This window comes from Lineus longissimus, chromosome 10 (genome assembly GCF_910592395.1).
Source record: "Lineus longissimus chromosome 10, tnLinLong1.2, whole genome shotgun sequence".
NCBI lineage: Eukaryota > Metazoa > Nemertea > Pilidiophora > Heteronemertea > Lineidae > Lineus > Lineus longissimus.
The window spans coordinates 3,293,045-3,317,059 of NC_088317.1; the positions used below are offsets into that span (position 1 = coordinate 3,293,045).

A 24,015-nucleotide genomic window follows, 5' to 3' on the forward strand; every position below is an offset into this window, starting at 1 on the left:
AATGCAATGCCGCACATAATCTTGCACTGTGGCACAGTGTGTTTTGTACCTTTGAAACTCAAGGTTGAAACTAATGTAATTTAAACCTTTCAAGCCTGAATGCTCTTGTGACCCCTTTCCCCTTCTCAAATTAGTCTGTGTACTATTTGAATTAAATTAGCTGCTAAAGTCAGTCGATAAATTTATCATTGAATACAGTGTCATCTTCCTTAGCCCCATCTAGGCAAAATCTTCTATTAATTTCAGTTGTTTTTTAATATTTTTGTCACGATATCTTTTTGAATTTACAGGTTTTTTTTCCTTTAGTGGTGTACATGTTGGTCATTTTAGCTAGATTAGAAGTGGGTTAGGCCTACAAGGTTCTGATAGCAGTTTATTTCATGACTGGCAGTTAGTGCCGTCATCCGTAGCCACTTCTAGTGTAGCCGTTAGTGATAGGATGGAGACCAGCGAGTTAGGTGTAGGCGCAACGTATCTAAGGTTAGACACTCACTGGTCTTTATCTCCAGGAAGATGACACACTCGGGGGGGGGGGGGGGTAACCATGGCCAAGCTGAAATATAACCTTCTCACTCGAACTTTGACCCAGTTGTTCGGTTTCATTGGGAAAGGTTTATATCAGATTTTAACTCTTTGAACGTAAACCGATGCTCGGTGATCATGCTGTGTCATTTAGCACAGGGCTTGAAAGGTTTAAAACATTCATCTCTCATAAAAAGTGTGAGTTTATGGTCATGGCCTGCAAAGGCAATCGCTTTTTTGCACCTTTTTTTTCTTGTTTATAAAATGTAAAATGTATGATGTAAATAATGAAGTAAAAAATGTATTATTTAATAAGAAAATAGACTCATTTAAGTTATTTATATATTTTGTTATGGTTCAATGAATATGTACAGGCCCCCACTGTAAACCGACAAATACATAACGTCAGACGTGTTAGAAACATTAGAGCAGAGTTGGTAGAGCGCTCGTCAGAAATGGCAGAATACGATGTTCGATTCAACGGTCGCGAGTTCGAATTCGATTGTGGACAACATTTTTCTCTTTCTTTTTTACTTAATATTTTATTTTTATAATGCGTTTCTTTTCCCTTGTTATTTAGATTTTAGATATTTGAATTATGCTGCCTGCAACATACCTACAGAAAGGACAATAACAATAGCCCATCTCTAAGATCCAAGGGATAGTCCTTCAGATATCATATTGAGTATGAATATACAATGAGGCTTGTCTCATGTGAATAGTCTTCCTCCAGTATGAATATGTTTCTCTGCAATGAGACTTGTCTTTCGATACTGCCTCATGTGTATGGTCTTCCTCCAGTATATTGTGATACTGTATGCTGAGAACAGCGTTATTTGAAGCATCATTTTACAGAAATATCTATTGATATAATGGCAAGTTAACAAAACTATACAAGCAAAATGGGTTTAAATGACACAAGTAGAATAGCCATACCTGCTGTTTTGCATACAGTAGTCAAAATTTATCATTTCGTGCAATGTGTTTTTTCAAGACTGATTGTTTTCAACGCACTTCACTAGACAATGTGGTGCTTTCTTCAGATTTATCGGATTCTGATTAGCTGAGAACCTGTGTACAAATGTACACTGTACTGCCCGAAAGGTTCAGGAAAAAAATTCGCAGGCCGGTCCACTTCGTCCGGAGTGTCGGCGGAAAAGGCAACGTGACGGAATGGACAGGGCCGACTTTACAGTAATTTGCAGGGATTATTTTTCATTCATGATTGGCACCTCAGTCCCAGTAAATGACATAGCAAAAGGCTCATTCCAACAATCAAAACAAATGGCCCATACAAAATCAATCAAATATCGAAATATTCTACGCATTGCGAAACGACACCATCTGGGGTCCATCGACGTCACCGTCGCACGGTCCGTTTTGGCACAGATGGTGTCACGACTTGAAAACCTATTGATTTCTATTAATCTACGTGTTCAATCACAGCGTGGCACAATGTATATCTCATATACACTGATTTCTTGATGATATGACAAACTGACCTGTGTTGGCAAAATTTTGATGATAAATTTTGACAGGACATTCCCAAAGATTCGGATAAATGCGCGACATAAACGTAAAATGGCATAACCATGGACCGAGGACAACGTTCTAATTTTGATTAAAAAACTGATCAATTGGGATATTTTACTTTCATTTGAAAGCAAAAGTACGAAGGGTAAACAGGGTAACAGCAAAGACGAACTAATTCAGATTAAAGGATGGCGAAACTTGTAATATTTCTCGGTCTTGCTTTTGTCGGATACGCCCTTGGAAGAGCGGTTGATGAACGTATCGGTAAGAAAAATCACCCATTTCGCATTACCTCTCTGTCTCTGCAGGCATAAGCAAAAGGAGAGGAGGGCTGCGAACGCTCCCCTTTTCGGGAATAGTCTTTGAATTTGACCGGGAAAATTCGGACAGCGTTCAATGTCCTGTCCACGTAGATTCCCCCGTCTCCACACCTACGTTGTCCTAGCTCCTAATAGTCACAACCTTATTCCGTCTTCTTATAGTCGAAATGGGTCCATTTACTCAATCTGCGTTAGAGGCAAACGCCAGCGTTAGCTCAAGCAAGCTCTATCTCTTTCAGTAAATTTCAGTTTCAATAGTACAACGTTATGACTTAAACGTCACTGCTGACGCCGAGAATCGGGCCATGGACGATTGTGAAAATACAATTGCTGGGAGAAGAACATCGAAGGTATATGTTGTGGTTTTCTTCTCCATTTTCAGGTCCAATGAACGCCATGGACAACCTCCACGGCGTACTGATGCACGGCGATGCCAAGGTTGGTGAGGACCACAGAGGGGAAGACAAAATGAAAGCCCTACAAGAAATGGACGAAATGTTGAACGACAAGAAACATATTGGGCCCCAGGATAGAATGACTGAACTTCATGATACGCTTATGCATCCGGACGGGAAGGGGACGTCCCATGACCTCAGCCAGGATGGTAGGTGCACAGGAACGGGCACCCTGGCCAGACCCACCAAAAATCCCAGAGAGACCAGTAGACACCCCAGAGAACGTATCATCAGAAGTATGTTTTCTCGGGCATCTACTAGTCTCTGGGATGTTTGGGGTCGCTGGGGTACAGGTGCCTGTGGTAGGTGTTGATATGTAAAGATTCTGTCGTGTTGCTGAGACAGTTGGACAGAAAGGGACCTGTCCATCTATGTCGTTAACTGTCGGAATGAAATTGTCCGTGGTTGTGAAAATAACACATGCCACGATCTCAACCATGTCCTGCCTGCTTGAGAAGTCTTAATTATATCTACACACCCTTGTGTCTCTGGTCCTGCAGTTACTCCTCAAGTTAAGTATCTAAGTTATTCTGGATGTGACATACTGGTATTGTCTCTATTTTCATCCAAAGTCATATTTCCGATTGTGTCTTTCACATCAGGTATTCTGCTGATGTCCAGTGTTGCGTCAATGTCTCAATCAGTTATACCACTGACTGTCCAGTGGTGTGATGCATGTGTACGCCAGTGATTGTGACAATGTCTTAGCTGCATATTTTGTCTCTCCTACAGCCAAACAAACTATAGGAGAAACTCCCTTAGTGAACAACTGTCCATTAAGGACACCCTCATATTAAGGACACTTCATTTGACATTTGGTCTTAAATCAGCTGTTTCTATTGAATTTGACCTCTGTAATCAGGGACCTCTCAATTAAGGACAGCTCTTCTCAGTCTCAATGACATCCACAAGAAGTCCAAACTGTATTTGGCAAACAAACTAATCATTTGAATTATCATGTTCCAGGGCCCGAGTTGAAAAAAGATTTTGGTGTCCCAGATGCAATGGACCACCTTCATGGTGTCCTGATGCACGGAGATGGCGCCCAGGGTCGGGATCACGCCCTCGAGGATGCCAAGCACATCGAGGACGATGCCAAGTCTAGAGGAAGCATGGAGCTTGGGAACCTCATGGAAGACGTCCACGGCATCCTCATGCACGGGGACAAGACGCGAGGGAAAGATCACAAACATGAAGACGAGAAGGAAACTGAGAGCGATATACCAGACGGACCAATAGGTGTCGACCCTGACAGCGCATTACACAGCGGGGAGCATAAACACAATGAAGAAGCGAAAGAAAAACCGGACGAATTTGATCCAAATCGCTTATGGGAAGAAAAAAGAAAAAAACCCTTAGCTTTTAGTTTTGGACGATTTATTTCTTCTGATATTATGGACAATGTTGATAAGTTAAAAAAGCGCTATTTGTCGAGATTTTTTGGGAGTGCGGAGAAAAAGGACAATTTGGAGGTGAAAAAGGATGATGATACAGCAAAAATGGATAAGGACAGACCAGTGTCTCCTCGGATGAAAGCTGCTTATGATATTGGACCCAAAAAGGAAGATAATCCATTCGGGAGTGGTGTCAATGGAAACCCACCCAAACATGATGAAACATGATTGACAGTTACCATGGTTACAGGGAACAATTTATAGGTATTCATTGATTATTATCTTGATCATGTGATTCCAGGTGCCAACATTTAGATTGGGAAAACTCAGCTCAGCGAAATGACCAATTTGATTGCAATAGGACGGTGTCTTCAGACCCTGGTTTCGGCACATCCTGTGTTCGGTTTCTGCAGTTCAGTGTTTCTTGTTTTACAATTGCCCTACTTTCTTCATGGATACCATTGAAAAGATCAAATGTGTGATTTTGTTTTCTCTAATAAATGCATAAAGAGATATTTCACTACACTTTTTTCATGGGGGCAGAAGCCAGATAATTTACAAAAATCAAAATGATCTTATCCAGGCATTCTGGTTGTGAGTTTGTCCTCAAAACGCCAATAAAAATTTCTAACATCACGGAATATATCTCAGAATGTTCTGGTATGCCCTTATATTGAGAACTCCAAGCAAAGGGTCATGACACATCAGTTACATAATCCCATGCATGGAGACTACCATCAGTTCCACTTGACAACACCAGGTGACTCTGCTCCGGATGCCAACTATGCGTCCAAATTTTGACATCCGTTGATAATCCGTCTGCTTTCCAGTGGCCATCATGAACGAATAGTGGACATATCGTATCTTGTTGATAGTTGTAGACATTGACATTCTGGTTGTAACCGGACAGGGAGAGGACGTTATCTTGACTGGGTGAAAACTGAAAGAAACAACCGGATTTTAGAAAGATGTTTGAAATCGTTTATCCGTTACTCGAATAGGAAAGTAATTTACCATAACCTGGATATACTAAACTGTTTCTTACCTGAACACAGACGTCAGCTCCGCCTGAACACAACCCTGTATCTAGAGAACAGACATCTCCAGCACTCCTCAAATCCTTTAGAATGATTTTCCCTCTCCTTGTGGCAACAGCAACAACATCGTCCTTAACGCACATTGCAGCACATGAGTCTTTGGGGTCAGGGTTAAAAATCTCCACAGAGTTGGTGGGAGGTTTTTCCCGAATGTCAAAAGAGTTGAAATGGCCTTGCTGTGTGCATGTGAGTATTATGTTCTCCTTTTGAAAGTCAAGGCCGATGAGACGAGACGAATTTGTGCAACCTAAATTGAGAAAAATCTCAGTCAGCCACGAATAAATGTAACAACTGCAAGTAGATTGAATTAGATTCTTCCTATTGTTTGCTGTGTTTCCTCTAGAGAGCATTTTTGCATGCTACTACAGTTGGGCACCAGAAGAGTTCACATGCCTAGTGACTCTTACTTCGGCATGGGAGAATGAGTCCATCACAAGCTGCTGTCTACTTTGGTTGGTTGTTCCACGAGCCCCGAGATGCTACTAGCCTGCATTTACAGAAAAGTACATCACCACAGCAATTCCCTGCCATAAAGAATAACAGGTTTGATAATACCAGTTCTAGAAGGACATTTCTCCGATGGACTTACCCAGTGTATTGTACAAATTCTCTCCAGTCTCTACATCTGACAAACTGATGTTAGACGTGGTGGACCCAAATGCTACCTTGTTGACATGGTTGTCATGGAGAGCAATGAGAGATGGATCACTGGGAATTCATCAAGGAAAATATATTGATATTGAGAGAGTAGATCGAGTTGCCAAACTACAAATTGAACATGTGAATCTCAGTTATAGGTCCTGAGGTCATCAGCATCCACCATCGAGTTCCATAGAAGAAACCTGATGCTCTAAGCAAAGGATACGAATTGGGACTTATGTTCTTCAGTATCTTCACTTCTTGGATGACGTCTTTTGTGTCTGTTCCAAGTTGCCAGACTGACACTGAGTTGTCTGCCTCATGTGAGCAAAACACAAGCCTGGAAGGGAATACAAAAGAGATTCATGTAAACGAGTTCAGGTCAATCAGCATTTTTGGCATCAGAAAAAAAAAATCTGCTCAGGGCCGAAGAAAATAACATTAACCCCAATTTCCTCAAGGTGGGTTAGTGATGGGATTACACAGTTTCTTGCAACAGTTATAAAGGTTAATTCATCCCTGAAGAAATTTCACTGCCACAAGACAATGAATTGAATAGAGAAAAGAAGGGGGAAGAACAGAAGAGAACATAAGTCCCTCGTCCCAGTATTACCTCGATTCAGGAATGCATTTTACATCCACTATATGTCTTTCGCAGAGTCCACCAGATGGCAGATGAAAATCACGGCTGTTACACAGTCCCTGAAAAATAAGAGTTGAAGAATCTTTGAATGGCTTTCTGAAGTCACTGTGTCGAGGGACCAGTAGTGTAAGCCTGAAATATTGTTTAGTCATTTCTCTTCAAATCAGTGTAAGTAACAACGATAACTATTCAAAAAGGAACACAAATCAAGCTAAAAAGCCACTTTCCAACCAACCTATCAAGCAGTTGTTTGAAACAAAAGAGGAAGGTTACAAATTTAGACAGGTATCTCAATGTTTTTGAAACCTGATTCTTACCTCATCTTCCCGTGTTTCAGCAAGAAGTTTTTCCGGAAGATTCAACTCCAGTATTTCAGCACCGACTGGCTTTCTTGTAGCGACACATATGGCTGGAAAGTGAAGTAAATCTTTGTTACAAAGAAACATGTCTTTATAGACAACCCTTGAAGGTGTCTTAGTGCTGCAACCATAGAATAATTCAAATACCAACAATTTCCTATTTGCAGTTTTTTTAACACTTTTTCATTCATTTTGGTCACGGTATCACCAAAATGAGCGAAATTGTCAGCCCAAAGGGTGGGTGTCCCTAATAAAGAGGTTGTAAGTACTTACTTACTGTTACTATTTACCCATGCCAGTGACTTCACTGGATACTGAAGGTCAAACATATGAAGGTTTTTGTACCTGAAGAGACAAAACATAAGGGTTATTACAGACTGATCGAGGCACTGCAGGGCCCTCGCCAGGCAAGTTTTGACAAGATCCAAGCCTCGGGAGACCTGCAACTTTCTTCAAGTTGAACATTTTGAAATTAAGAGTCCTGGGCCAAGAGTTTCATGCTCCAAAAACATGTTTTAGCCGGCTTATCTCCAGCCCCAACACCCTGATACAGTGTTAGCCCATCAAATCTCCATGATCTGCTTCTTTATGAGGGTGTGTCATCAAGAAGAGTCAAACTCAGACCTCAGCTCACCTCTTCATGGAGGCAAATAACCAGTCATCTTCATCTTCATTGTCCACAAACCGAGGATCAGGATCAAAGGCTGTTTTCATCTGTAAGACGAAATACAATTGTGGAATGGATTAATGATGTTAATCGTTATGACATAAATCCTAATCCCAGTGGGCATGATCTCTGGAATAGGAAGACGGAGAGCGATCTATTAATTATGGCCTGTATCAACATCATCATCACCACATTGCATATGAGTGGAGAACCATGTCCATGTATATTAACTCACACAAGTCATGAGGTGGACACTGTCGCCGCAAGGCTTGCAAAAATAAGGATTTTAGATTCAAGATTTTTCGATTTTTGGATGGAAAAATCAAATGAATTCTTTGACAATCAGCTCATGTTCGCGCGCAGTTATCACAGACTACCAGTAAGCTATCGAGCTGACTAGTTATATGCCACTGTAAGACCTTTATTGACCTTGCAAAGGCAAAAGTGTAATTTTTTTACGAAAACAAAATGCAAAATAAATCACGAAGTGTTACTTACAGAAGTACCAAGTATGGCTCCTGACCAGTTTTACAGTACTCGAGCATTTTCAGGACATGTCGTGTTGTTGGTTGTGACAGTCAGTTTTAGAAATTAGCTACTGAAATTCAGAGCGGGTGTTGATTTTATATATTCTGAACTATCAGAGGTACTCTGTCTGGTCTGTCTGCAGTCTCCCCAATTGAGACTGGGCTGGGATGTGACATTGTCTCTTGTCTTCAAACCAGTATTTGATTATCACCACTCTATTCAAATTGACTACAAGTTGCGCATGTCAATTTCACCTGAGGAATAATCTTCTTGTCTGACCTCGTAACATTCTGAAACTAGATTAATAAAGTAGAGTCGTAGGTCTTATTTTGAGAAGTTGGGTACTATTGTGCATTTATTCACATATTACATGTACATGTACATTATACTAGTATGATCAGATATAGAGAAGATTCCAAGTACATAGTTGCTCTTCGGTTGGTCATCAAATTACTTCAATTAGTCACAGCCACACAGCATAAAGACTAGTCTTTATTTATTATTGATGTCATATATATTACACTTTTCATAATTACAATTATCACGACTTGGGCAAAAGTCCCTGTGATAGGCCTAATGATCACAAGAAAGAGGTAAATGTAGCATGATTTAACTTACTTCTTGTACTCATTACCGGTATTTCCAAAAACATCCCCTGATATGGTGGAAGACAGAAAACACAACATGAAAACAAATTGCAAATGTCACTTTTGTTAGTACCCTACACACACAAAACCAAGGAACACCGCACTGATAACACATGTAAACAAGAAACACTAATGCTTCTCCTGTTGTATGCACTTGGCAATAGTGTTCAACTGTATGTTGGTTGTGCCTTCATATATCGTTCCAATCTTACAGTCTCTGTAATATTTTTCAATCGGATAGTCTTTGGTGAATCCTACACCGCCCATGAATTCCATACACTTTGAAGTCGTCAGGGTAGCAACTTCACCTGCAAAATACTTGGCCATTGACGCTTCCTTCACGAATGGAAGACCCGCTTGCATTCGCCTTGCTGCATTATAAGTAAGAACCCGAGCTGCTTCAATCTGCGTCGCCACATGAGCAATCTGATGTTGCATTGACTGAAAATCCCAAATTCTTTGACCAAATTGTTTTCTTTCCATAGTGTAGGCCAATGTATTTTCAAGACAACCGGTAGCAAGTCCAACCATCTGTACTGCTATCCCTATGCGTCCCTCATTAAGAAGACCAATAGCGTACTTATAACCATGTCCTAATTCTCCAACGATATGGTCTGCTGGTACCCGGACATTATCCAAATTGACAGGGCAAGTGCTGGAAGCTCTGATACCAATTTTGTCTTCCTTCTTTCCGATTGACAGACCGGGAGTATCCCGATCAACAGCAAAGCAGGTAATCCCCTTGTATCCGTCCTTCGGACTAGCGTTGGCAAAAACGATAAAGATACCGGCATGTTCTGCATTCGTAATCCACAATTTTGTCCCATTGAGGACATAATTTCCATCGTCCTCAACAGCTGTTGTCTTCAAGGCAAATGCATCGCTACCAGATCCGGCTTCCGAGAGGCAAAAACTACCAACCATATCCGTGCATAGCTGAGGTAGGTATTTCTCCTTTAGTTTATCTGACGCCACCTTGTTGAGGAGATTCGCTACAACCGTATTGTGAACATCGCAAAGTGTCCCAATAGCTGGATCAACACGAGCGAGTTCCTCAATCACGACCATCGTCATGATAAAATTACAGTTCGGGCCGCCATATTTTTCATCGATTTCCATCCCCATAAAGCCATTTTCAAACAGGCCGGCAAGTATCGATGGGTCACAGCGAGAGTTGGCATCCATCTCCCGCACCAGAGGACCAACTTTTTCAAGTGCAAATTTTCTGACAGTGTCTTTCATCATTTGTTCTTCATCAGAAAGTAGGTCAACTGGCCCAACTTGTGAAGACATGAACTTCACACCTACTTCTTGACTGTTCATCGTCACACCTGCTGGTCGAAGGATACTGGCTCGAAGTACTGACCTAGTAAATGGCGACTGGACAACATTTTTTAAGAAATTCATGTTTGGTTGCCTTATAAACCTGCTTTTTTAGGTGTTTTATGATATAATTTTTGGAAAATTTGCCAGAACGACTCTAACGGCGCCTATTAGCAGGACGTGAAACTAAGACTGAGCTTGCGCAGCAATCTCCCGGTCTTCGGTCCGTCTGTCGAATTTTACATGCACCCGCTGAAATTCTCGCAGAGTCTAACTGTGGCAGAGACAGTAGGTCGAGTACGGTTTCAAAACAATGACCACCATTGACGACGCTTGGAGAATGCTTGCGCAGATCTCCATTTGGTGGAGATAGAATTCTTTAGGACTTACGATTTTGTTTATTTTTGTGAAGGAAGTTCCTCACAAAATACCGCTATCCTCAAAAAGTGTTGAATATTTTCAGTCCGTTTGTCAATCAAACAGAAGAAAAGAAAGTAAAGCTTCAAACAAGACCAAAAGCATGTCAATTGTTTCGCTTAAACATAGTTTTTTTGACTCTACAAGTTTGGTCTGCTGAAGTGTGTTGACATTTCTTTTGGCTTCTGAGCTGGGTGGAGTTGATTTGGGCTGTCACTCCCTTTACAGTACACTGCACATTTTGCAAATTGAGGAGTGGTTTTGATTTGAAATAGAAGCAATGACCATGGGAGAGGAGACCCTGCATTCACAAATGGCACTGCCAGTAGTCATTGGTCCAATACTTGAAAAGGTGTGTATACTTACTTTATTACCTATCGGCCTGGAGAAGGATCGGGAGGCTATGACATGTATGATGATATTCATTCGATCCATTCATGTACTGACCGCTGTTAGTTAGATATATATGTTTGTTTTTACAGCCAGTTGTCCTGATGATGGCGCAGTGTAGGGCTTGTCATTGTGGTCTTGACATTTATGACACCAAACAAAGTTGTTCACTCACAAGGTTTTATAATTCATCGGTTTCGTCTCTGTTATGTTTTCAGTTGGAAAAGAAAGACATTGCTGCTGCACAAACATTGAGAGCTGCTTTCACAAAGGTATGATTCGTTGCATGAGATGGGGAGGTACAGCAGCACATATTAAGTTGGGGGACTTGTGAAAATCTCTGAAATTGGCCATGATTTTCAGAATCAAATCTACCCTATATAAGTCACTTTGTAGCCTAAATATTAATTGTAATATATATGTACCAGTCTCTTGAAGTGTCACCCATGGCCCATCCATGATTTCAGGTCGAGGTAGTTCATCCAGGTTTCACATACGATCTCATCAAAGCGTTATTACACAAGGGTGAAGTCTTCAATAAGATTGATATGTGTGAAGCTCTACTTAGGCTAGAAAAAATCAATGAATCAGAAGGTTAGTACAGGAGAGTTACAGTGTTCTCCTTTCGGTTTACTTCTGGTCCGCTGGTGAGGTTAGATTTTGTTGAGGGAGAAGTTGTCCTCAACTTTGTAATGGTCTGGTGGTAAGACATTCTTGGTCTGGTAGTCTTCTTTCATTAGAAAACCATTACAGCTTCAAAGATGGTAGAAAAGTATAGTTTACTAACGAAGCAGGAGTACAAACATCTTGTAGAAGTTGTAGAAAAAATCCGTCCACTCCTTTAACTTCTTCTAACATGCCCAGCTTATTGAATAAGCTGGGCATGTTAGAGTCCTAACTCTGATCACCATGCCTTATTGTACCCGAATGTTTCAGAATTCCAAATTGATCGGTCCGAGGATATCTACCGAACACTGAATGTCAAGTCTAGGGCACTGAAGAAGATCCTGAGCTGGATACCAGATGAGATCCATGACAGGAAAAAGTTTCTTGAAACAATTAAGTAAGTAGGACTAGCCTTAATGTTTTCGAATCATATTTTGAAATATAAGAACCTGTATGATATGCCTGGAATAAGATTAGTTGAGACACCAATGGTCTCATTGTGTAGTGCTTGCCAAGACCTTTCCAATGAATGGTCATGTTTGTATTTTTAGTCCATACTTCCATTCCCTAAATCTCACTGGTTCTCAAACCTTTATGTAAATCCATGAAGCATTTGTAAATTTGCAATCAAACTATCTTTCAGAGATATAGCGAATGCCATCCGAAACCTTCTTGATTCGGTGAGTAAGATTACGGAGGAGATGAAGGACAGGGGGAATCCACAGTTACAGAATCTGGAGCAGCAGAAGAGAGAGTTTGTCAAATATTCCAAACGATTCAGCAATACACTCAAGACGTACTTTAAAGATGGACAGTAAGTATTGAAAAGCTCTGAAATATTTACCTATACTGGTCACTTGGATATGAGATATGGGTATCTGGATAGGAGATATGGGTACTTGGATAGGAGATATGGGTACTTGGATAGGAGACATGAGTACTTTGATAGGTGATATGGGTACTTGGATAGGAGATATGGGTACCTGGATAGGAGATATGGGTACTTGGCTCGGAGATATGAGTATTTTGATAGGAGATATGAGTACTTTGATAGGAGACATGGGTACCTGGATAGGAAATATGGGTACTTGGATAGGAGATATGGGTACTTGGATAAAAGATATGGGTACTTGGCTCGGAGATATAAGTATTTTGATAGGAGATATGGGAACGAAATGGTTATTAGTTCTGAGGGAAGCAGACCTAATATGTGTAATGTGTTTTTTCCTTTCAGTCAAAATGATGTTTACATCAGCGCGAATCATCTTATCCACCAGACAAATCTGATCATGAAGACACTGAAGGTGGCCTCATCTTAGAAGATCTGCTCATCTTGGTGGCAGTTTGCCAAAATATCTTTAGTTGTCTGTAATTTATTTATGTATGCTAGGGTTAAAAAATTGGCCACCAACAAATGCTTTCGATTCATTTTGTGTGCCTAGCTACATGTTTAGAGGCCATGCAGACTACTGGGTCACAGAAAACGACACAGTTTTGGACATGAAATTTACATCATCGGCACACTTTGTTGTTGATTTGACGACAGGAGTATAACAGTGTTTCAAGGTCAATATCACGGACACAGATTGATGTTCAAAATGCTATCCAAATGACGTCACTGCATGACCTCTTTTGCCTGTACCCATCTATTGGGATTTTGTTGGCTACACACTTGAGGCTGTTTTCTCAATTTTGAGTAAAAGGGTGGAATAAAAATAAGGACGAAAATAATCAAGTGCATTGAAATAATGTCCTTTCAAGAAAATTTCTATCTATTCTTGAGTAGTCCTGTAAATACGAGTACACTTACTACTAAATTGAGGCTGGCAGCTTAAATTGGCAAAGACCAATCATATTCTGTTTGGTTTTAACATATCAGCAAATGCCTCTTGACCTGTTCTGTTTCTGTGACATATCTTCTGTTGGGTTCAACCAAGTATAAATAAATAGTAAGTTCAGGTGACTGATCTGCACTGTAAGGAGACAGGGTCTTGTTCAGTTTAGCGATAGTCATTTTCCTCATACAAGTGTAAAAGGTTTTGATGTTTTGTGAGATAGGAGTGACCTATTGGTGACTTTGTGTAACTTAGTCTGACCTACCTGGCTCTCCACCATAGACTCCCTTTAACATTTGATATCTATTACATTTAGTGGTTTAGGAGTAATGAAAAAATAACTCATCCTCTGACCTGGCTTTATAAAACAATTTGTTGTTTGAGTAACATTTGTGAGGGTTACATGTACATGTATATTCAAAAGACTGCTTGCTACATGAATTTAGTTGTATATACATATATCTTGAGACTTCTCCCTTCTAACAGTAACACATGTCCTTGGCTTGTTATAAAGGCCCTTGTATGTAATGGAAATGGACTAATCTGGTTGTATATTTAGAGCCATAACCTTAAAAACTGTTGAAATTCAAAACTACTTGTAGATCCTACTTTCTGTCATACAATTCTAGCTGCCTCGTTCCTTTCTTGCATAGATGTATGAAAGTCCTCTGCTCTGTGGCTCATAACATAAGATGACTTCAGAATCAAACAACCAAAAATTGGTATCATGTTTTGCCTTAGGGGATAAAATTAACCTGTTGGTACCACTCCATGTAGCGATACCTGTATGTAAAGTTTACAATTTAGGTTTAGATCCAAAATGTAATTTTTACAAACCTATATTTTTAAATTATGCGTAAGTTGAATAAATGACATATACATAAAACAATTGATTTTTTCATCATTTGTCAAAGAAGACTTGAAAGCAAGTGAAAAGAAAGGAGAACAAATTTACTGCGGAATCGGTCAGGAGCAGTTGGAACTTTAGTTATGTTGAGTATGGCAGCACCTGGCATTTACATGTAATGGAATACTTCATAACAGAACTGCTATCCAGAAAGTACATGTACAGATGGCTCCTTACTGCCTTTACTGTACCAATCACTTCATCCTCTGAAGCTGTGACAAGCATCCACCAAGGACCAAGTTGAGGAACGTCATAGCCTAGTGCCTAGTGGTTAACGCTGCTGACCACCACTTTCCTACTTCATTGAAGGACATTATTAGCCCTCTGAACAATACTGGGCGATTGTAATATATGAGAATCCAGAGACCCTCCCCAAGGTGAAACCAACACTGTCAAAGAGACACCCGGGAATCGAACCTGGGAACTCTGAGGTGACTCTGACAGACCATAACGGAAACTGCCTGGCCAAATTGGAATATTCATATGGAGATGGGATAGAAATTGCCTTGTCCTGGGATCATAGGCTGAATATGACAACACCTCATTCTGTGGAGGAACTCCTGCATCCTCGCCATGCCAGCTGGCAATCATTCCCGATTCCACATTTTAGGTTGCTCCCATGAATAAGGTGAGCCATCTGACATTGCGTGGAAATTGGAAATCCTGATGAGACTAAAGTAAGAAAAACATTAGCTTGTATGAATTCACGTTTATTTAATAAGGACGGACTTTACAGTATACTCAAATACGTGTAGAACCCGAAAGTGCCAGCTATACAATAATATCACCCAAACTCAAGACGGAAGAGATACATTGGACGGAAGAAATACATCAATATATTTGACTACAGTATTGTAAACAAGGGTAACTGAAGGGGTCACTGCAAGAGCCCAGGAACCAACATTTAGCTACATTACCAATTTCCCCCACCTACAAGCCACATGGATGGACCAACTGATTCACTAATAAAACTCTTCAAGGATCAAAAGGAAAACTACAGGACGGCACAAATTGTGGCTAAATTATTTATAAAATTATAAATACATTTATAATCGCGATATATTATACAAATATTTATAACGGAATGTTCATAAAATTGGGACTGCCCAGAACCTTTATTTCAATATAAGTGATATTTAGAGTGAAATACCAATATTTGATACTCTAGATATTTGAGTGAAATATAGATTTTTGATACTGGTACTCTTGATATTTGGAGTGAAATATCTAAAGAGGAGACAAATTTCTATTTTGTCTCGCTGCACTTCATTTTAATAACTATCTACAGACAACAAACACTTGGGCAATATTCACATACATGTACCACCCAGCCCTCGCAACGTTGCAATAACACAAATTGCATTTAAAGCTGTGAGGGCTTTATGATATTGTCGATTATAGAGGGCCTTTATAGAATCAATACTTGAAACTCACATAGAGTCTATCTGTGATTGCCTCAGTATCCAACAAGCTGATAAGAATACCCTTTTGACCCCACCAAAACAAGTAAACTAATGTTCATTTTGACAGCACATGAATTGATCATCTCCATTATGACATCATCGACAGCCAACCAAACATCAGCAAATCCTCACCGCAGCGCTCTGACCTCATCTTCGTCTGCAACCTGTTGCTCAATGTCCTCGTAATCAAAATTTAATTCCTCTTCACTAAAATATATAAGAAGAAGAGAGGGTTAAAATATAGAAGAACACAAACAGAATAGAACACATTTATCTAAAGTTGACCAAGTTTACAAGAAGACAATTTTTTTTGACTAAACTTGAAATATCTTATGAGGACAAATAGATGACTTGAATAAGTTCATTTCAAAACTGCTAGTATACCAGAAAGAAATCACTTCAAGATTTAATAGGGACAGAACAGAAAGTCCGAATACTACATATTTGCCTCTAATTTCCCTTGGTTAAGAATAGAACTCTGAACTACTGGAGAGAAGAACCCAGGAGATGGAGGAATCTATCACCTATGCAGGACTAGAGCAACTAATTTGAACACCTTGATAATTTTGAACTACACATGACATTAACTGTTGAAAAGCCATCACAATTCAAAAGCTATATCGTAATTCTCCAAAATTATCAAGCAGTCAAATCATTCTGTATTCTATCATTTAATATTTGTGCTCCCCACCTGACCCGTGGATCCATCTCATAGCCAGTCCTTGGTGTCCTGATACCATCTTCCAGGTTAGAGCTGGCGAAGCTGTCACTTCGAGCCAGTTCATCATCGCTCGAGTTCATTAGGGTCATGCGTGATATCTTACCGTCAGCTGGAAAAACAAACGCAAGCATTGAAACTACTTTGAGAAAATTCTAAAAATTTCAATTTTTTTGGCCTAAACAGTATTGTACATGTAGGGTTGAGGGCCTTGCCAATGATGGTAATGGGTTCTGATGACCACACTGATGTGTGTATCGACTTCAGCGTCTTTCCTTGGCCACGTGGCAACAATATACATGCCAGTAATCCCACCCACCTGTAATTCGTCCAGTTTCCGAGGCCAATTCCCACTCGAGTTTATCCAAGGTCTCGGCATCCTCCTCACACTGGTGTTCGTGGTCATCGTCCTGGTCATCGAACTCTGTCATATCATCACCATCAACCACTGCAATGCAAAAAGCATTTTCATGAATGAAATCGAAGGTTGTACATGCCACTATGGTTGGATGCCAATCGGGTTTATTTCCAGCGAACTGTCCAACAGTGATAAATAGCGCTTACCTATCATTCTCGACTCTCGGCCAAGTTCACTCATGGACGACGTAGGCCTAGGTGCCTCAACAGGTGTCCTTGGAGTCGGAGTGGCAACCGGTGTGACCTGCTTCCTTGGCGTGACTGAGCGCACGGATCGTCTCCTGGGCGTGTTAGATGGGGACTGTGGAGGCCTTGGAGTCATCGAGGGAGACGCCGTAGGTACTGGAGTCTGGACTGGCGAGGGTAATGGCACTTCTGGACTGGCAGGGACCGGAGGCAGGTCTTCTTCAAGCCTACACAATGATTTTATCAATTAGACAACATCTAATAAACAACCGTCCCAGATTCTCCCAGAATGTCAATATCCTTCAAATGTAGACTGATCATTCTCATGTACAGCCCATCACTCGCATGAATTTATAGTTCAAAAGAGAGCTATCCATCACACCCCATAACACAACAGATTCAGCAATATCTTCCATATGAAGTGAGTGATTATCTGAACAGATAAGAACATTGCTTAGAGGCCTAAGTCGTTTAATAAGAATTTGAACGTTTTTATTGAATTTGACAATTTGTCTCTCCTCGTCTTGGGAAGCAGGCTAACCTCACCTTTGATCGACAACCGAACGTTCCCTTATAACATCAGGAGACGGCCCAGTGATCCCCGCTAACGCTTTGATTTCCTGCTCTAATTCTTCATCTTCAAACATAGGTGGCGCCTCATTCTCGGCCATGGCAAATGCGTGGTCGTAGTCCTGGAGATCAGAGGGCTGAATGTCGACTTGATCACCCAGACTGACTTGAGGTTTCCACGACCGCGGCGACATTTGATAAACTGCAAACAGAAACAAACGACAGTGTGAGATCAGATGTAGGCCACATACTTCCCACTCCATAAAGCTGACATTTGGACAACCGAAGGGATGGTATAGATATTGCATATGTACTTACATTTATAACTGACAGTAGGCCCTTTCTTAGCTGACTTGGCACGACTCCCAGGACGGTCAAACGATGGCGTCATAACTCGATCAACCTGGGGTGCAGCTTCCCTCGACACACCGATTGTCAGTACATCCTGCAGTCCCATATAGGGCGATGGTGACACCTGCTCCGAGGTCCTGGATGCTATGGCCTTGAGACCCTCAGAAGGTCGCTTGGTAAGGTTACCTTCACTAAAATAAAAGGACAAACAACAGTTTATACATTTTGCCCATCAGCGCTGCCTAGAGTCTCACGTTGACTGTGAGATAGGAACCAGGCACCTCTTCCACGGCAGCTCAATGTCTTTTACAACAAGACACCCTCTTCAAATCCGTGTTGTTTTTCACCATATAGCTGGTCATGTATGTAGGTCGTGGAGAGTGATGCATCAAAGAGGTTGAACTCATGGGTTTCAGATCTGGAATCCAACACAACTTGTACCAAACGACCAAACAACTTACGGAATATCTGCTCGGGACCACGGCCTTGCTCTTGATCCTGAACGCGACTGAGCGCGTGATTTGGTCCTCGACTGCGGTCTCGATTGCACAGACGTCCCAGATTTTGATTTAGCTCTCGATGGCGGACGGCCATTAACTAACTTCCCATTCTCAGCTGATGCCTTTTTAACTACCGGAGGGCGTCCGGAATCTTTTAGTGAAATGTCCGTTTTTTCAGCCTCGAGTTTTTCAACGCTGCCACGTTGTTGAGCAATCCTGGCATCTTTGATATACGTATCGCTTTTTTCTCGCTTGACTCGACTACTTGGACGATCTATTTTATCTTTATTTCCCGTCTTCTCCCTTTCTAATCTCACCGATGATTTCGTTCCCGTGTTTTCCCGCTCAAAATTTGATGACGTTCTATTTCCCGTATTTTCTCTCTCGAGCTTCCCCTTACCACCACCAGATGGCGGTAGCTTCGACTTGTCCGCGGGAGTTCTTCGTCCAGATTTACTAGCCGACTTACTTTTGGAATTTTTCTCATTCTTCTTATTCCTACAGCAAAATAAAACGGAGACATAGACAAAAAACACAGACATAAGAAAAATATACAGAGAGATTACTAATCTGATAATGCTCAAACCAAATGTTTGATCTTTGATCTTAGAATATTCTTCTGTCAATCTGCTTGGACTCGGAGAATGGGGTCACGTACCTGAGTAATATGGCTTCAACCTCTGGATCCGATTCCTCCAACACCTCATACTGACTAACTTGCTCTATGCCTCTCGTATTCGAATTGGGCTGAAATAGACAGATGCAACTAGTAGGCATTATGAATATCAGTCTGGTTTCTAGTAGGCACCAATTATGGTCCACTGATTTTCAAATCGGGCATTGATCGGTCAAATCTTGGTCATCCTCAACCTACCTCAACTTCTGTCACCTCCACGATGTTAGTTGGTGTCCTCGTTTGGCTGTCAGATCTCGGGGTCACAGCCGCCTCGTATAAGGCACGGAAGTCCACCCTCTCTTCATCCTCTGGTAGTGATAGAGCTGGAGTACACAGAAGAAAAAAAATTTAGGAAAAAATATATTTCAGGTTTAATTGAATAAGTTTTCTTCTTCTTATCCATATTCTCTTTGGCACTGTGTGTAGCCTTGCAATCTCTAGCCAATCTCCAGCACAGCGCCATATAAGCCTAACCCTGAATGATCTTACTATGCCACAATTGTAAAGCATAAATCAGTCAAACTATGGTAGGTAAACTGCACTTTCTTACCATAATCTTGACCACCGCTTGTCGGCTGGCCGTAGGAGTCAACCCTGGGCGTCTGCAGCGCGTCAATCTCACATCGACGGTGTTTCTTCAGCAGGAGTTTCTCCGAGTAGGTCATAGTGCTGTGAAACACAATATCCGGGGTCGGATCTCTGACAGGGTTTGTGCTTGTTCCATAGTCAACGTTAACAGCTGAAAAGTCAGATGAGACAATATGTGACCCATCATGATAAAACTTTTACTGCAGAGAGTTCAATAAGGTTTTATTACTACATTTATGTTACTTTATGAGGCCTTTTAACCGCACTGTTCAAGTAGTATGCACACTCAAAAGAAAAGTTGTTTGGACATATGAAGAGGAGGCAAAGACCCAGGAGGGTCTTGAAACTGCCGCAATGATGATGATGATGGTGATGAAGAGCAGAGTTTGAAAATGCAGACAAGAGACTTGATTTATTTTCAACGGAATTGCAACTTACTCGGTGTTCGAACAGGAGAATATGGTCTAACTGTAACAGCTGTTTGAGCACTGCTAGCTGTCGGGGCGCTTGCCTGGCTGGTGTCCTCGCCGCGCCACTGATTCAGAGCAGCCTGAAAGGAGGCAGCACTGTCCTCTTCGTTATATGTTCCGTCAAGGAGAGAGGGACCGGTGAAGTGGGAACGTTCCTCTGACGATGCGGACCCACCATTCTGAAATAACAAATTAGTTGATAAATTGCCATAAACCAAAAAATTATGTGTTTCGAGCGGATATTTCACTATGGTAGACTAGTATTCAGGTCTCGTACTGGTCCGATGACATCAATGAACGACTGACTGATCATCTCTGAATATTCTATTTTGGATTTGTCTGTGTGCCGTTCCAAGCTTACCTCTTGGTGAGTTTGCTGATGCACGACTGTCTTTGCTGGACGAGGTGTTGTTTGCCTTCTCTCAAACTCCTTCATCGCCCGCTGCTGCGGCGTGACAATCTCGTTCTGTACCTGCTGCAGTGGGGGACGAGGTTCGTACGATACCCGTGGAGATGGACGAGGGCCGTTTGCCTGTATCGGCATAGAGCGATGCTTCCTTAGTGCACCTTTAAGATGGAATGAGGCGAAACAACCAGCACAATAGTCTTCTCCACACTCTTGGCAGTTCTGAAAAATAAATCATGTGGAGATCGAAGAAAGATTGACAAGGCCAGTCAATGGAAAGCGCTCAATCAGTTCTTCCTGAGAGTGACATTTGTCTTCGTTGAATTTACTCTTCGGAAAAAACACTTTTCTGAAATTTTCAAAATATCGCATCTAGACCTACCACAGCAGCCACCTTCCTTTCACACTGACCACACTTTGGTCCCTTCAATCGGGCAGATTCCTTAGGGGCTGAGTAAGGGTCACAGTTGGCCAGATACGCCATGGTGCCAGGTTGAGGCGCATTTTTTGGCGGTGCCACTAAAAATGAGAAAGAATGCATTCACAATTGCGGTATGAGGAAGATTGAAAAATGTACTCTAAAAACACTCGAAATAACTCCTCACGATAAAATACACTTAAAAGGGATACATTAATGTATCTTTGGCAGGTGCAAAGTGACGCAATCATACAGAACATATACAGTGCGACCAGTGACTCATCTCATGCTCCATGCAGTTACCTTGTTTTGGTCTGGCGGCTAAAGAAATAAATTTCGATAAAAAATTACTCAGATTTTATTATTAATGAGACAAATGGACCAAAAACAGGTGGATAACAATAACTTGGGGTACTGGTTTCGCATGTCAATATTCTTACCTATTTTTTCATCTTTCAGCACTGTAATCTTTCTCGGCTTCAAACTCTTGGATTTCGACTTCTCAATCCGACGTAAATTTTTATTGAGAACATCTTGAGCATGAGTCGTGAGGGTACCCTCGGTTTTGCCCGATTTCCAGCGTGAGCCATCTCCGCCTTGGGCCCTGAAATGTCAATATCATGATATCTTTTAGCACGTGCCCAGGGCCCATTCCCTCATATCCCCACGTACTTGGCAGACAAGTATAACTATACTTTCCATCACAGTGCATCTCTGATTAATGAATTGACTTTGTACAATACACTGGCCTACTATCCGTACAATACACCAGCCTTAATGGTAATACCTACTCTCTGTACAATACACTGGCCCTAATACCTACTCTCTCTCCTCCTTCTCCTTGCTCATGGCAATCTTGAGCTCGTTTAGTCGCAGCTCCATCCTCTTGCTCTCCTGCTCCAGGCGTTTGGTCTGCTCCTTGGAGTTGCGCAGATTCCTAAGGGCAAAGAAAGTCACAATGACAAGTAACTAACCAGGATATGGATCTACGAGGGGAGGGGGGGGGGCAAATGCCTCCCCTAGACGTCGCAAAAACATGTTTTACAATTTCAAGAAAACTTGAACCTTTGAATCATGATACACAGGTTCTGAATCTGAAGCACTATTTTTTAAGGTTTTTTTGTGGTGAGTGTTATTTTTCTCCCAGTCCTGGGAGTGCATCCTTGGCCTTTTACAAAATGATTTCAGCACTAACTGATCCCCCCATGTTGTACTAATATTCGCAAAAATAACTCAAAAACAGACTGGAGGTGATAATGAAATTTCACACATTTCATTTGCATTCCCCAGCTAGCTGTGAATAAGGGCATAAGAAGGAACAAGAACCTTCTCGAAAGGTTAGGAAACAGTACCTTCTCTATACCCATAGAGCTCCGTCAAATATTTAAAAGCTCTTTCAAATTTAGAGTGAACAGTTAATTCAAACGACATTTTTGATCAGGAATCAAGGATGAACACATACTATGGAGGTAAGATGTTTTTCCATATTCTAAAAACTTGAACTCTCGACAGTTTTCCAAGACTTTTTCAACAACTGCGAAATGAATGGTTCTCAAAATAGGAAATTAATAGTTCTATCTATACAGATTCAAAATGGGAAATAAATTCAACTCACTACATGCAAGAAGCCAGAAGTCAATGCAAGGTAACTCTTCAGGTGACTGGTATTGATCAGACATCAAACCAAACCCACTGACAAAATAGACTGAAGCAAGATCACACCACATGCAGGAATTGGGATAGAAACAACATCATTGGCCAAGTTTGCAATCATGCTCTTCAAAAAAGAATTTGGCAAAAACAAGCACGCACAGCACGGCAAACAACTTCAGAAATGATGAAAGCCTTCTGAGCAATTTATCAAAATGGAGCACATTTCAGAGGGCACCTTACCTGAAATGCCTAGAAAACACAAAAAAGAGAGCTGGGAGTTAGAATCACAAGCAGTGGGCCGGTAAAATAAACAGCTTGGTTAATTTACTGTAGCAAATTAGAATATTGTGCATTGTTCTGTCTGCATCGAGGCTCTACATGGTCTAGTGATTTATATGCTTCGAGGAATGTGAGATTTTAACAAACACATTAGCAGTAGGCCTATTCCAACACAGATTTTTAACAACAGTTAATGATATCCATTAGAAATTAGTTTCAATTCCTAAAAGTAGCCAACACAAACCCATGCACCTACACATGGTTTACAGTGACCACTGCATTAGGACACCGGCTAAATTTCTCTGCAATACATTCTGCATACAAGTGACATACTTACTGGGACTTGAGTTTAAGGGAAACATCCTCTTTCTTAGTCGTTGTGATATTAAACCCGGACATCTTTCATTTGTCTTTTCACTGCTGGGAATGACTGAAGACGGAAGAATGCAAACATAAAAGTGTGAAATTATAAACACTGTTGTCATCTCTGGAAAAAGTTTTGGAGACTCTCTAAAATTGACCTCACTCGGGCCTGCGGCCCTCGATATTACCCGATTTTCAGTGGCCCGAGGTGCCTGTGGCTGTGCCAAAATGCTGCACACAAAAAATGCAAGCTGCAGACAGCAGAGTGAAAAATCAAAAAATGTGAAAAAGATTGATGACCGGCACATCAGTTTTGAACTGGTTAACATAATCTTTTTTCAACTTACTGATGAAATATCAATAGATTTTTGTTTAATTTAGCTATGTACACTTTGGGTTTCAGCATAGATGGTTTCTTTTTAGCATTTTTGAAGGGTTTTTAGTGATAAACAGAGCTGTCAAATGCTGTATCCAACCCAAACAAATATTTCACGATCTCGCGAGATTTGGAACTCTCCAATAGATTTGGTTCAATGGTGAGAAGGAAAAAGTGCACCTGTTCCAGACCACTCTCCAAGCGTCGTCAAAGGTAATCGTTGCCAAGTCTCACTCGAC

General features: G+C 41.1%; 5 protein-coding genes across 6 annotated transcripts; 2 read left to right on the top strand and 3 right to left on the bottom strand.

Moving 5' to 3' along the window:
• Positions 1–1,987: 1,987 nt before the first annotated feature.
• Positions 1,988–5,423, top strand: LOC135495180 (uncharacterized). Its single transcript, XM_064783657.1, has 3 exons — positions 1,988–2,319; positions 2,758–2,979; positions 3,797–5,423. The coding sequence occupies exons 1-3, from the start codon at positions 2,244–2,246 to the stop codon at positions 4,450–4,452; spliced, it is 954 nt and encodes a 317-aa protein (XP_064639727.1). The 5' UTR covers positions 1,988–2,243; the 3' UTR covers positions 4,453–5,423.
• Positions 4,191–8,097, bottom strand: LOC135495179 (WD repeat-containing protein 73-like). 2 transcript variants are annotated; one of them, XM_064783656.1, is made up of 9 exons: positions 8,059–8,097; positions 7,597–7,676; positions 7,240–7,307; positions 6,921–7,012; positions 6,574–6,662; positions 6,187–6,300; positions 5,911–6,029; positions 5,270–5,568; positions 4,191–5,164 (listed from the first exon to the last, which is right to left on the bottom strand). In XM_064783656.1, exons 2-9 carry the CDS (start codon positions 7,674–7,676, stop codon positions 4,919–4,921), a joined length of 1,107 nt encoding a protein of 368 aa, XP_064639726.1. In that variant the 5' UTR covers positions 8,059–8,097; the 3' UTR covers positions 4,191–4,918. The 2 variants fall into 2 exon arrangements, with proteins under 2 accessions (XP_064639726.1, XP_064639725.1); XM_064783655.1 differs by having other exon boundaries at positions 7,865–8,097.
• Positions 8,098–8,496: 399 nt separating this feature from the next.
• On the bottom strand, positions 8,497–10,287 carry LOC135495178 (short/branched chain specific acyl-CoA dehydrogenase, mitochondrial-like). Its single transcript, XM_064783654.1, has one exon. It carries the CDS (start codon positions 10,209–10,211, stop codon positions 8,934–8,936), a length of 1,278 nt encoding a protein of 425 aa, XP_064639724.1. The 5' UTR covers positions 10,212–10,287; the 3' UTR covers positions 8,497–8,933.
• Positions 10,288–10,504: 217 nt separating this feature from the next.
• Positions 10,505–14,318, top strand: LOC135495181 (programmed cell death protein 10-like). The gene is made up of 6 exons (XM_064783658.1): positions 10,505–10,896; positions 11,153–11,206; positions 11,402–11,528; positions 11,871–11,997; positions 12,244–12,414; positions 12,835–14,318. The coding sequence occupies exons 1-6, from the start codon at positions 10,825–10,827 to the stop codon at positions 12,917–12,919; spliced, it is 636 nt and encodes a 211-aa protein (XP_064639728.1). The 5' UTR covers positions 10,505–10,824; the 3' UTR covers positions 12,920–14,318.
• A 735-nt stretch (positions 14,319–15,053) lies between these two features.
• Positions 15,054–23,882, bottom strand: LOC135495177 (zinc finger B-box domain-containing protein 1-like). Its single transcript, XM_064783652.1, has 17 exons — positions 23,748–23,882; positions 23,375–23,467; positions 21,929–22,042; positions 21,546–21,709; positions 21,070–21,206; positions 20,643–20,909; positions 20,250–20,460; positions 19,774–19,962; positions 19,422–19,546; positions 19,206–19,294; positions 18,509–19,045; positions 18,015–18,238; positions 17,673–17,898; positions 17,088–17,353; positions 16,843–16,971; positions 16,497–16,635; positions 15,054–16,012 (listed from the first exon to the last, which is right to left on the bottom strand). The coding sequence occupies exons 2-17, from the start codon at positions 23,434–23,436 to the stop codon at positions 15,934–15,936; spliced, it is 2,958 nt and encodes a 985-aa protein (XP_064639722.1). The 5' UTR covers positions 23,437–23,467; positions 23,748–23,882; the 3' UTR covers positions 15,054–15,933.
• Between the last annotated feature and the right edge of the window lie 133 nt (positions 23,883–24,015).